The sequence below is a fragment of the Podarcis melisellensis genome (assembly GCF_964234715.1).
Source record: "Podarcis melisellensis genome assembly, chromosome: 3".
NCBI lineage: Eukaryota > Metazoa > Chordata > Lepidosauria > Squamata > Lacertidae > Podarcis > Podarcis melisellensis.
In genome coordinates, this window is record NC_138530.1 from 46,387,871 (window position 1) to 46,400,364 (window position 12,494).

The 12,494-nt window shown below is 38.7% G+C and overlaps 1 protein-coding gene across 1 annotated transcript in view; it reads left to right on the forward strand.

Moving 5' to 3' along the window:
* Positions 1–12,494, forward strand: part of TARBP1 (tRNA guanosine 2 -O-methyltransferase TARBP1) — a 31,195-nt gene that overhangs the window by 10,517 nt on the left and 8,184 nt on the right. The window contains exons 11-23 of the mRNA XM_081906768.1: positions 816–915; positions 1,952–2,127; positions 3,256–3,353; positions 4,189–4,350; positions 5,409–5,599; positions 6,105–6,357; positions 6,442–6,630; positions 7,956–8,155; positions 9,247–9,318; positions 10,103–10,223; positions 10,961–11,071; positions 11,461–11,610; positions 11,903–11,989. Coding sequence (XP_081762894.1) covers positions 816–915; positions 1,952–2,127; positions 3,256–3,353; positions 4,189–4,350; positions 5,409–5,599; positions 6,105–6,357; positions 6,442–6,630; positions 7,956–8,155; positions 9,247–9,318; positions 10,103–10,223; positions 10,961–11,071; positions 11,461–11,610; positions 11,903–11,989 — 1,910 coding nt within the window. The remainder of the gene's footprint in view (positions 1–815; positions 916–1,951; positions 2,128–3,255; positions 3,354–4,188; positions 4,351–5,408; positions 5,600–6,104; positions 6,358–6,441; positions 6,631–7,955; positions 8,156–9,246; positions 9,319–10,102; positions 10,224–10,960; positions 11,072–11,460; positions 11,611–11,902; positions 11,990–12,494) is intronic.

The window sequence follows — 12,494 nt, forward strand, 5'->3', positions numbered from 1 at the left end:
CCCCAATTATGCTGAAATTCTTTGTTGGTTTTACTGCCCTACTGCTGGGACAATGCCACCAAGTTTGCTTTTGTATAGAAGCTCTTTGCAAATATTTATAAAGACTCAGATTTGATGAATTACATGCATCAAAAAGGGGGTTGGATTTGTGCTTGTGGAAAAGTAGCCGTGCATGCCTCTTGGCAAAGCACTTTTGAATCCAAGAGGAGTTTGAAAAGCACTAGTGTGACATGCTGTTCAAAGCAAAAATGTCAAAAATCCCACTTTGTGTGCACAAGCCTTTCAGCATATATAAAGTAGCTCTTTGCTTCCTAGTCATTTTGTATTAATTTCCTGGGGTTTATCCCTCATTAAAATCACTAGGCATATTGTTCACTAATTTAACTGGTAATGGGATTTCCAAAATCCTGGTAAATTATTAAAATGACTGAAGTTCTCAAGCGCAGTTCTTATCTCAGTTGTCTCCATGTTCTGTTAACTAAAGAGTCTACTTGTTAGCATATTGTACAACAGCATTCATAAAAACAATCAGCTTCATTGCTTATTTCATTTTATTTCTGTGCGTGACACTTCTGTCAGAGACTTTTAGCTACAGAATGCATTATCTCAGCATGTGTTCTCTAGGAAAGCCCCTTACTTGATCCTTCTCCCTTTCCCTCCAGAACCACTTTGCGGGCACAGGAGAAGCCAGCGGTGCTGACTCGGGGCCCCAGACTGTGGGTGTCCAGCGTGCCTGCACCCGTGCCGCAACGTCATGATGTACTCATTCAGGCAGAGCTCTGCAACATTGTAAAAACTAGTATTTTTTTTTACAGCTGCAGAAGACTGCCTTATGCCTGACTGGTTTGAAGCTAAACTTGTTGCTACAATGATTCTGCTGACTGCAGATGTGGAAGAGATGAAACATGTATACAGGTAGATACCTTGTTTTCTTTGCATTTGCTTTGGATGTGGACCACAAGTCACTTGAGCAGGCTTTGTCCTATTAGCTTTAGTATATTACATCCAAGGAAAGGTTAGAGCTAAGTGGCATAATGTAAAGATTGTATATATATGAAATAGCATCAAAAAACCCATTGGGTTCTTAAAACACTTTCTTAACAATGACATTTTGAGTTCGCTGTAAATGAGCTGTTGGTCGTATTTGGTGTAAGGCAGCTCACAAATTGGCTTTAAGCACAGAGATGTTTGCTTGAATGTTTTGTGGATTACCTTGCCTACATCTTGCATAGAAATTTATTGTTTATTTTCAGTGTGTGTGGACAAAGTGATTTGTACAGATAATAACAAACTTTTGTGACACAGCCAGTGAATTCAGAGGTATTTCAGGAGCTTTGAGTTCATAATTCCTATGTGCAACTTGGATTGGTGGAGTGTTGACTTATTGTCTATTCATTAATTACTTCCTAGAGGCTGGCACCATAAGAAAAAAAATGACTTGATTGGGCATTTGTTTTTTAAGCGAATTGAAAGTGGTTTGAGAGACCACATTGCATGTGTTTCTTCTGTTCCACTGTTGTCTCTGGCCAAACAGGCTTTACAGATTTTCTAAATAATACAAGAGAGAATGAGAGAGACGGAGAGGGAGCCAAAAGTTGGTTATGTGTCTCCAGTACAAGCAGCTTTCTGTCTTTCAAAGTGCCTTCAGCTATCAAAAAAACCTCCTGTCATCTGTCACTAACCACTGTTGTGTTTCCCCAGAGTATAAACAAATGTTGGAACATTTTGTGTATTAATTTTGGTTTATCCACTCTTTAAAAATAACTAAATAAACAGTGTCAGCACTGGGTGTTCGAATGTGACACCATTCCTGCTTGATAGCGTACAATGTAGGCTGAGATATGTTCTCCTGCTTTTTGCTCAGTTGGAAGGTGAATGCAGTTTATCTACCCAGAAGTCAGCAATACAGACAGTGGAATATGTTTCTCTTTTTAATGTTTGTTTTGTGTAGTGTCAATGGCAGCACAGAACGTATTGAGCTGAAGGCTCTCCTAAACCCTCTACTGGATGTCTTGCTGAAACTTGGCACTAATCCCTACATCTCATCACTGAAAACCGATAAAAGCCTACAGCTGCTATTGAAGCTACTGCAGACTTGTTCAATCAAATGTTCCAGTCCACAAGTTGGTTAGTGGTATATTCAGTATGTTGCTCTTATGAATTTTGCCCTTCTAACTGGTGTAACAAAATTAGGCTAATAGACTCATCAATACAAATTGTAGTAAGTTGCTTTGAAACAGGAATTCACATTAAAAGCAGATGGCCATATTAAAAATGTCCAGAATGCATCTAATAAGGAATTACTATATTCTTAACAAACACCTAAATTCAGAGATAATTTGGATACCTCAGAAAAAACAGGCATATTAAGCTACCGTGTGGTATACAGTTAGTGTTGATAAACCTGGTAATCTTTGTCCTGTTTTGCCTTACAAGTAGGGGTTCTATTTTTCTTCAGAATGAGGCATACAGAATAAAAAGTACTTCTAAAATATAGCTGTTGTTTTAAACATCTTTGTGGGTTTGATCAAGAGGTTTGGTAAAGGCGAAGGGGGCTGGTCGAAGTGCTTTGCTGCCCCATCCTCCCATCAGCAGGCCCCCAACATCCCCACCCCACCCCAAAGTCCTTACTGAAGGTCCTGGGACCCTGCTGAATGGGCTGCCCTGTGGCACAGGAAGAGGCTTTTCAGGGAGGGAGAGGGTGGGAAAGTTTGATTCTACCAGCCCCTTTCAGCATGCTTTATCTCTGGATTAATTCTTTAAAATTTCCATTCAAAATGGCCCCAAGAGCTGCCTTTAGAATGCCAGACATTTGGAAACTGGGGGGATCAATAATGCAGTCTACTTTTTTTTTAAAAGTAAAAGCATGCAACTGGGGACTGTGAACTGTGATTTGGGGTGTGTGTCTGTCATTTTGAATGATATATCCTATTATATGTTTTACCATGGTAATTTCATTGTGTACTACATCACATGTGTAAGATACTGTAAGCCTGCAACATTTAACTTGTGCACATTCAGCTTTTACGCACATGGCAAAACCCCCAAACACTAAATAAAACGGGGCAGAAAGCAGGCAGGGTTCTGGACTTTGGCGATCCTACTTGCCCTTGAACCCAGTGAGTTTTGGCTAGACACAATTTTGGTTTCAGGGGCAATCCCCGGAATGCAACCCTTGCATAAATTGCAGGCTTACTGTTCAGCTTTGGGAATAATGGTACTACCAGTATTTTAATTACATGTATCTTCATACAGATGGGATAATAGCATTTCTCCAGAATTCATTTATGACTGCCACAGAAAGTATTTTGGATTTTCTCCTCAGAAGACTTACAGCAAATGAATTACATACTGTAAGTACTTAGTGTAAATATTGGCTTGGAATTATTATTATTTTAATTCAGAAGGGTAGCAATATTGTGAAAGTGTATTCATTTGGAATGTTCAGAAAACTATTTAAAACAGAAATGCTTTGTCAACAAACATTTTGAAAAGCATTTACTTAAACAGATGTTTTAAAATTTCTCTCTAGCCATGTAAAAATATTTGAAACCAAATGCAAAAGTGCAGATCCAGTCACACAGTTAAAATGAGTATGTTGGTTGACAAGTTATTGTAATGGAGGAGCTGGTGTAGTATTCACACTGGTTTTTAACTGAGGCTTAGTGTAAACCAGGCCATTGAGGCTGTTAGATTAATGTGAAGCAGTTGCCTGCCATAACTTGAGCAGAATGTGGGGATGGATGGGGACATGCAGACCTTTGATTCTGTGACCTGCTCTTGCATGCTGCCTGCCTGCACATTCGTGCATTCATGCCAAGCAGGGGGACGGAAGGACATTAGGGCTCTGTTAATGCTTTGAAGAGCTCTCTGCAGAACAAGAATGATTAGATCTGGATCTAATTAACCATCAACATAGTTTTGCATGCCCAAATGTATCTTATATCAGCAGCCTTCTGTGTCACATGGCAATCTGCTTTTGAAACATAGATTTGTTTGTTTGTTTTCAAGGCAGTCCATAGTATGGCCTGGAGGCAACATGCCAGTTAAAGAAAAGTCAAAAATTATACTGAGCATGTCTAAAGCAGCTACTTTGGAACTTGGCATTAATATTAAAGTAACTAATTGTGCAGACAGTATCTCCTAGGTTTTGTTTTAATGGACACCTGTAATAACATATCCCTTCAGATTTCAGATCTGCAGCGCTGTAATTTATATCTAGAAGTGTTGTCAGAGCTGATGAACATTTGCTCAGTCAATGGCTGGAAAAAAGGACCATCGATCTGCAGCTTCATCTCCTCTCTGATAAAGACCTCTCTCTGCAGTGTTCAAGAGGGAAATAGTGAAAAGGTATTGAGTCATAATGCTTAGGCACAGTGCACATATTTTCACAAAATACTCCTTTGTACTACTTTTGAAAGGAGAGGAGAGCAGCTTGGATTTTAAAATGTTGTGGCACTCTTCTGTTTACAGTAGAAAACCAAATACTCTTGATATGCCATAATAGATACAGATACATTTACCAGCTAATGTTTTCCAGTTTTCTGATGTGTAGTCTAAAAGTAATGAAAACAGACTATGGTCAGATATCCCAATTTTTAGTGCTGTATTGAAATAAGACCAGATCAGTTTATTAGGGCCAGGGTCCAAAGAGCCGTGAAACTGATTACGTGAGCCAAGTGCCCATGTCTAATGGCAAATTGCTTTTGAAAGTGGGTGGGAAGTTTCAAAAAGAATTTGTGATGCCGCTTTGGCTCCAAGCCAGTACAAAATACCTCAATGTAGCTAGTGAAAAGGAATGTAAAGTGAGACTCACACACTTATCTCTTTTTGCTTTGATATCAAGAGTTTGGGCAATAGGTATAAAAAGAAGAAAACCTTGAAATAAAAAGTGGCCACATTTTCTGATAATCATCTTTTGTTAGATGGTTCACATGGCAATTATACAAATCCTTACGATTTGACATTAGAAGGAAATAGAGTCCCTGCCTAATTCCATACCCAGCCTGCTGCTTTCTTCCAACCCAAAGGCAACACCTTTCTTCAGGCCCAGTCTTCATATCCTACTTTCGCTGTACAGGCCCTGTTCACATCCCTTTGTCTCCATCTTATGTAGAACATGCCATGCTTCCTCCTCACAATGTTAATCTAATCTATTCAAACCACCTGGCAGCTGGATATATACTGGGGGAGGAAAAGGGGCTTCTCTTCATCTACCTCATTTGCTGAACAGCTACATATAAAATATGTCACTTATCTGAGTTTTTAAAATTAAACTACTATGTGGAACAGACCTTTTATTCTATATTCAGACTAGTATAATTATTTTTATTGATATTTATTTTTTCCATACTTTATTAGAACACATTGTAAGAGTTTAAAAATTACCTGTGTAACTTCGCTTTCAGGAGGTAAAACTTGGGGAACAGATTCAGAAGGTAGTGAGTATGGCATCGCTAAGTGTGATTTGTGAAATTATTGATCAGAAGCCAGATCTTCAGCTTGAATCTCTCCCAGCTGTTGAAACCCTAAAAACAACTATTTCCTGTGCTCAACTTAACCATGTATTAAAGAAGCCTTGCAGTATGGAAAAAGATAGGTATTTGTGTTAATCACTTTGTTTAACAAATTTTAATTGGAGAGAAATCTACTATTCTAACTTCTATCTGTTTTCTTAAATCCTACCTTTATATATATATATAAAAGCAGAATACCTTAAAGGCTTCTTTAGTCTTCTGCCATTCCTGTTCTAGATGTGCTCCTATTATCCCATTTCCTAATATGTAAGCATTTTCCTCTTAGGATTTAGACTGCAATCCTAACCATGTCTATTCAGGAATAAATCCCATTGATTTATATGAAGTTTAATCCCAGGTAAGTGAGGTTAGGATTGCAGCCTTAGTTAAATTCTATGTGATCATGAGCTTGGAAGTATGTTCCCAGTTATGTCTGTGGGGTTGTGCTGTTAATTAATTTTATTGGGTCCTGAGCTGTTGCTAGACATTTAATTTAGTCTATTCCTTTCCTTGGAGTACAATACAGTACATTTCTCTTTTTTTAAAAAAGCAAAGGTGAACTGAAATATTTTTCAACTTTTATTACAGTTATCTTGAAGAGCCAGCATCTCATCAAGGATGGGGGAAAATTGTAGCGTGTTACATACATGATCAGTGGGTTTGTCTTCATTTTGTTCTAAATAATTATCAAAAGCTTTCTAAGGACAAATATATGGAGCACTTTTTGCCAGATGTTCAAAAATGCACAAGAATTTTACAGTCTGCGCTGGAAGCAGTGGCAATTCTTCCTTCTGATCATATCTTACCTGTGTTTCATTCCATGAAAATAGTCGTTTCCAAGGTAAATGGTTTAAAACATTGTATGAATTTATTACATGGCTTTATATTTTTTGAAAAACTAAATGCTACTTCTTTTTGCCTTTAGCTTTTGGAATCCTCTGAATCTCTGTGCATAGAGGCTTTTGACTTAGCATGGAAAATTATATTTGCTCTTAGTAACACACAGCTGATCTTTTGGCCCAATCTAAAAGCTTTTGTTCAGTTTGTGTTTGATCCTGAAATTCTTGCTGCCGCAGCAAAGAACAAGAGTCAGGCATACACCAGGATAAAAGAGGTAAATGTTTTACATTTCTTGTTCTTCCTGCAATCTCTATTCTTGGCAGTTGTGTTCAGATTATTGTATCTCCGCTTCTTAATCTGTTAGGTGTGCACAAGTGTTCTGCTTCTGCACATAGCCCTTGAGCCATGGTTAAACTTGGAATCCCCTGGTTAACTGGGAAACTATGGTTACTAACTTGGGAAGAAGCCAGAATCAAATCATTGTTTTAATTTGGTTTAATATCCTAGGTTGTTCTGGAGCTGGTAACCTGGTTTCCCAGTTCGGAGATTCTTCGATCAATTAGAGACTTTCTGATATGATGGCAGCTCATGTGAAAGGGCCCTGTGCCCAGGCAAAATCTTATGCTATCTTGTTTAAGAACTATGATTTTCAAAACTTGCTCATAATCTTTAATTGAGCTTTCCCCAGGTCAGCATGAAGCAAGTATATGGAAGCTTGGTTGCTGTTATGTTTTTAACCACTAAATCTAGGGATGTAGCTCAGTAGTAAAGAATATGCTTTGCATGCAGAAGGTCATAGGTTCAATCCCTGGTACGGTTGGGAGAAACTCCTCCCTGAAACTACAAAAGCTGCTGCCACTCAGTGTAGACAGTATTGAGGAAGATAGACCAATGGTCTCACTTGGTAAAAGGCCACCTCCTATGTACCTGTCAGGGAACTGCCATCAGCTCAGAGGTGAGAGGTGGAAGGGCAACTGTGGGGAGCCTCCGAAGATCTTGCGAAGCAGTTCTTCCTCGGGCAAGGAGGGAAGCCCCGCCTCCAGTGGGGAAGGGGCGCAGAGATCAGAAGATGCTAGGGAGAGCCTTAACACCGAGGCTGAGCAAAGCGGAGGGGAGGCAAGTCCCCCTTTGCCAGCGCCCACTCAGCGCAGTAGGTTTGGGCGCAGAGAGGGGAGGAGAAGGATGGGGGTCACATGACTGTTATGCTGGGGAAGGTATAAGGACCGCCCACTCCCAGATTCCGCTGAGTGCAGGAAGCTCCTGCAACCATTCGGAAGCCGCACCTTGGTTGTCAAACATTTCAGAAGCCGAACGGGCTTCCGGAACAGATTATGTTCAGCAACCAAGGTTTAACTGTATAACTATATAAACTATGTATGCTTTTGTTTTACTTCAAATCCATGTTTCTTAAACTTCTTAAAATGCAGGAACGTATAGGAGAAAATGTTACTTAAATAGTAGTATGCAAAATGTGAACTTTTAATGCTAACTTGCTTTTACAGAGGTACTCATTTGTACCCACTGAAACAAGTGGGTTTTGCTTTTTTAAAAATATGCTAAAACCAGTAAATGATTGAAATGATTTTCCCCCTCTTTAAGATCATATTTCAGATGATTGAAATGTCTTCAACGAGGACTGGCGTCTTTAATATGTTGTTGACTTACTGCTGTCAGTCTTGGCTATTTCCTACTTCTGATGACCCGAATGCTGTTGAAAAGGCTTTTTCAAATGCTAGCAATTACAGTGAACTTGTAGTAGAGGCCTGTTTATTTGGAACTGTTTTCAGGCGTGATCAAAGGTAAAAACAAAAGCAATGTTACTTTTGTGTTGCACTTGGGAAATGTATTGCTGATTTATGTAATAATTTCCAGAGTTGGTTTTTGTTGTAGCAAAAATAACAAAGGGTTGTATCCAATGGTGTCTATACAGAAGGGGAACAAAGTTTCACTTGAGCAACGGGGCTTCCCTTTCCTCTTCTACTGCCTCCAGCTCTCTGCATAACCTCAATACAGGCATACCTTGGTTTTCGAACAGCCTAGTTCTTGAACATTTTGGCACCCGAACAATTGAAACCCAGAAGTGATTGTTCTGGTTTTCGAACATTCTTTGGGAAGCCGAACATCCGATGGGGCTTCTGCAGCTTCCGATTGGCTGCAGGAGCTTCCAGCAGCCAATCAGAAACCAAACTTTGGTTTTCGAATGCGTTGGAAGTCGAATGGACTTCCAGAACGGATTCCATTCAACTTCTAAGGTACAACTGTATTGGCTCGAGGGTTTAGGGATCCTCCTCAGGAGAAATTGAGCCTGGAGGAAGAGGATATCCTGTTGTGCAAGCAGGACTTCAAAGCGTCTTGTGTCATCTTAAAGATTAGTACATTTATTATGTATTATTTTGCATGGATCTGTACCACAAGACTTTCTGTTGTCCTTATGGATTTATCTATTTTTTCATTATTTTATTAAATGCAAAATGAAGCATAAACAAAATCCTCACAGGAAACAGGTTAGAAATATTGAAGCAGAGACAAAATGGCGGTCAGAGATATCAACAATACATACCAGACTTTTCAAAGAATAGAAATTATAACAAGTCTATAAAAATAGAAACATAATTAACATGGAGATTCCTTAATTTCTCAGGGTAGTGAACTGCATTTCCAGCAAACCTTAGTTTCTGAAGCTCTGCACAAATTTCCCGCTTTATTGTATCATCCATTTATAGGCTGGGGGTGAAGGAGATTGGTATGATTATGATGTTTATGTTAATAATGCAGAACAAAGAAATTTCTCCCTTTTTTGTGGATTTATGATGGCATGGAACCTTAAACTATAATAAGTAAATATTGGAAAAAAAATCTATTTTTTTCTTCTCCTTTTAAATACATCAAGACTCGTTCAGGAAGTATGTGCTTTTATAGAAAATCTTGGAGATGAATGTGCAGCAAATGTTGTTACAGAAAGGTCGGTATTTCATCACCTGATTTTATAATAGTTATAATTCACTGTATCTGTACCCTTCATAACATTCATCTCCCCACTTCTGTTTCTTCTGAATCACTGTTTCCTGAATTGTGTTTCAGAAAAAATTATCTAAACAGTAGGGTGCTAGGAAGTCATCATGAAAAAGAAAATAACAAGGAAACTGTGCTCTTACAAACATTATAGCCAGGATCCAGAGAACTGCACAGCTAGTTTTGTTCATCCAATGAGATTCTGGGCTTGTGTGTTTTCAACAGCAGTCTTCCATGGTTTTGAAACTGAGCAGAGTTTCAAAAGTTGTTTGCCATTTGAAGATGGGGAGTGAAAAATCCTCCAAGGCATGTCCCAAGCCTTTTGGACATGTATAAAATGGCTCTTTAGATTTTGTTTCCATGATCTGGTCAGACAGAGACAGCATGTTGAGCTAGGTAAATTCTTAATCTTGTTATGAGAGCCACATTTGCCCCCCCCCCCAGCCTCAGATTCCTCATTCCTGATCTATGGCATAAATCATGCTGGATAGCTTCAACAAGATTAATTTCACAGTTTCAAACTTGATCCTGGTAGGGCATCTGCCTGTAAAAATGCAAGTGTTTGATTTATCCTAGCAGCCCAGCCAAATTAGAAGTGGGGGGGGAGCAATTATTGTGGCTCCCTTAAGTAGATGTTTGCACCACTGAAATATAAAGCTGAAATGGGGAGTGGCTTATGCAAAAAAGGGAGCACACGGTCAGAGGATTAAGAAAAGTAATATATTGTATTACAGTACGAACAGAGATGACCATTATGTGAGAGTTTGCGCCATCAAATTTCTGTGCTTGCTGGATGAGACAAATACATTGCACAATAAGTTTATAGAAGACTTTGTGATGAAACTACTTGATAGGGTAGGTATCTGTTTATGGTGCTTTGTGCATATGTCTTGGCTTTAACAGTTGGTCTGCTCTGGTTGCTGGGGACATAGCAGCCCCCGTACCCTCACAGAGGTTATTTCCATACTGTTATTGTTTTGTGGCAATCATGCCCTTCATTTCTTTGCTTGCTTTGCTGTCATTGTAGCTTGTAATAAAGATAAGATGGAAAATGATGGAAAATAAGGGATGGAAAATGTGAAAGCCTGGGGTGTGTGAATGAAGCAGCTTATCCAAAAGTTGCTGCTTATATGACACCTATTAATCATGGGGCAAGATATACAGCAGCATTGTGTTAGCTACATCAGATATTTGTGTTAGCTGCTTCAGAATATGTAAGGTTGCTCCTGAAGAAGGAACCAGTTCCAAAACTAGATTGAGCTACACTAAACTTTAATGGTTGTCGCTTTTGAGAACCAAAACTCCTCTTTGCATTCTGTGTATACTGTAGATATCTACAGCGTTCAAATCCAGGATGTATTTCTGCAGCTAGATTACTGTCATCTTTATGAGAGTTGTGTACAGGGTCTTCCTTACTTGCGAATTGCTGCATTCAGTGATCTTTCATCTAGCTTGGAGATGCTAGGAAGAAGTATCCTGCATCTGCTGTCCTTTTGACCTAGACTCTCCCTTGTGATTAACCTTTTTAACCAGAACTGAAAGAAACTAAAGTACCAAAGCATTCAGCTTGAGCAAATTTATATTCTCTGCAGGGTGAACTCATGACCAAATCAAAAAACCGCTATTATGTGAACTCCTTACAACACAGAATTAAAAATCGACTGTGGCAGACATTGCTAGTTCTGTTTCCAAAACTTCATGAGGTACTGTTTTTCATAGCATTTGTTTTTATTACTTATTCTATTACTTATGAAGGGAAAGTTAATTAATAAAACAGCTTTTCTATTTATAAAATGGGGTGCATAGTACCACAAGTATGTAAGACTTCCTTCCAGCATATCATTTCCCTAAGAAGAATTGCTTAGAATTAAGAAGGTAGGCTGCTTTTGTGGCTGTACTATTAGTTTTTTAATTGACTGGCTAAATTGAAATGATTCATTTGCTCTTTTACTGCTTTTTATTTTTGTTAGTTTGTTGTCTGTTTTGAAAGAAAACCCTTTTAAAACCCTAGGAAGGAAAGAGTAGTGTGTTTGTGTGTGGTTGATGTAGGTTTACAAAGTATAATTGATTTCATATCTGTTATTTTATCTAGGATATTTTAACAAGAACTATTGACAGGATTCTACAAACTGGACATAGTAATAATCAAGCATCAGTAAAGTACTTAATAGAATGGAATATCATATTGATTCTACATAAGTTTCCTCATTTTCTTCAAAAGTTCTGGGATTGTTTTAACTATGTGAGTAGTAAGGTATTTGGTTGTTCAATTGTGAATAAATCATATATGTTTTTATTGAGTCCTTAAGTACTTTTCAAGTATTAATTTTGTTTTTCTTAAATGGATTCCAGGGACAGGGGTAACATTTACCATTGAATATATGTAATAATTGTGTTAAAACAGTTAAGCCCCTGTATTATGGAGGCATGAATGACTGTTTCTGGGTTCAAAATTGGTTGATAAGCTGTAATTAAACTATAAGGAACTACATGCATTGGGAAACCTTGATACTAACAAATGGCTTATTTTTCAGGGTGAAGACCAGCTTAAAACTAGCATTTGCACATTTTTAGCAGTGATGTCACATTTTGACGTAATTCTCCAAAATATATCTGAGAAGGTACATTTTTTTGGGTTGCAACTAAGAAATGGGCTGTAGGGAACAAATAATAATAATCTGCTAACTATATCTTCTTGAGGTTACTGCAATGTGCTTTATGGGGCTGCCTTTCAAGACCACTCAGAAACTTTAAAGACCAAGGCCTATCTACTCCAAACCAGTGGCAAACCACTGGATAGCAATTACAAGCCAACTAGCAGGGTATGAGTACAGTAGCTGTCTCTCCTGCTGTTAATCCCTTAGCCTGGCATAGGCAAACTCAGCCCTCCAGATGTTTTGGGACTACAACTCCCATCATCCCCAGCTAACAGGATCAGTGGTCAGGGATGATGGGAATTGTAGTCTGAAAACATCTGGAGGGCCGGGTTTGCCTATGCCTGCCCTAGCAGCTGGTATTCAGAGATGTGCTGCCCCTGATTCTGGAGGTAGAATATGGCTATCATGACTAGTAGCTGCTGATAGCTCTGTCCTCCATGAATTTGTCTAATCCCCTTTTAAAGCCATC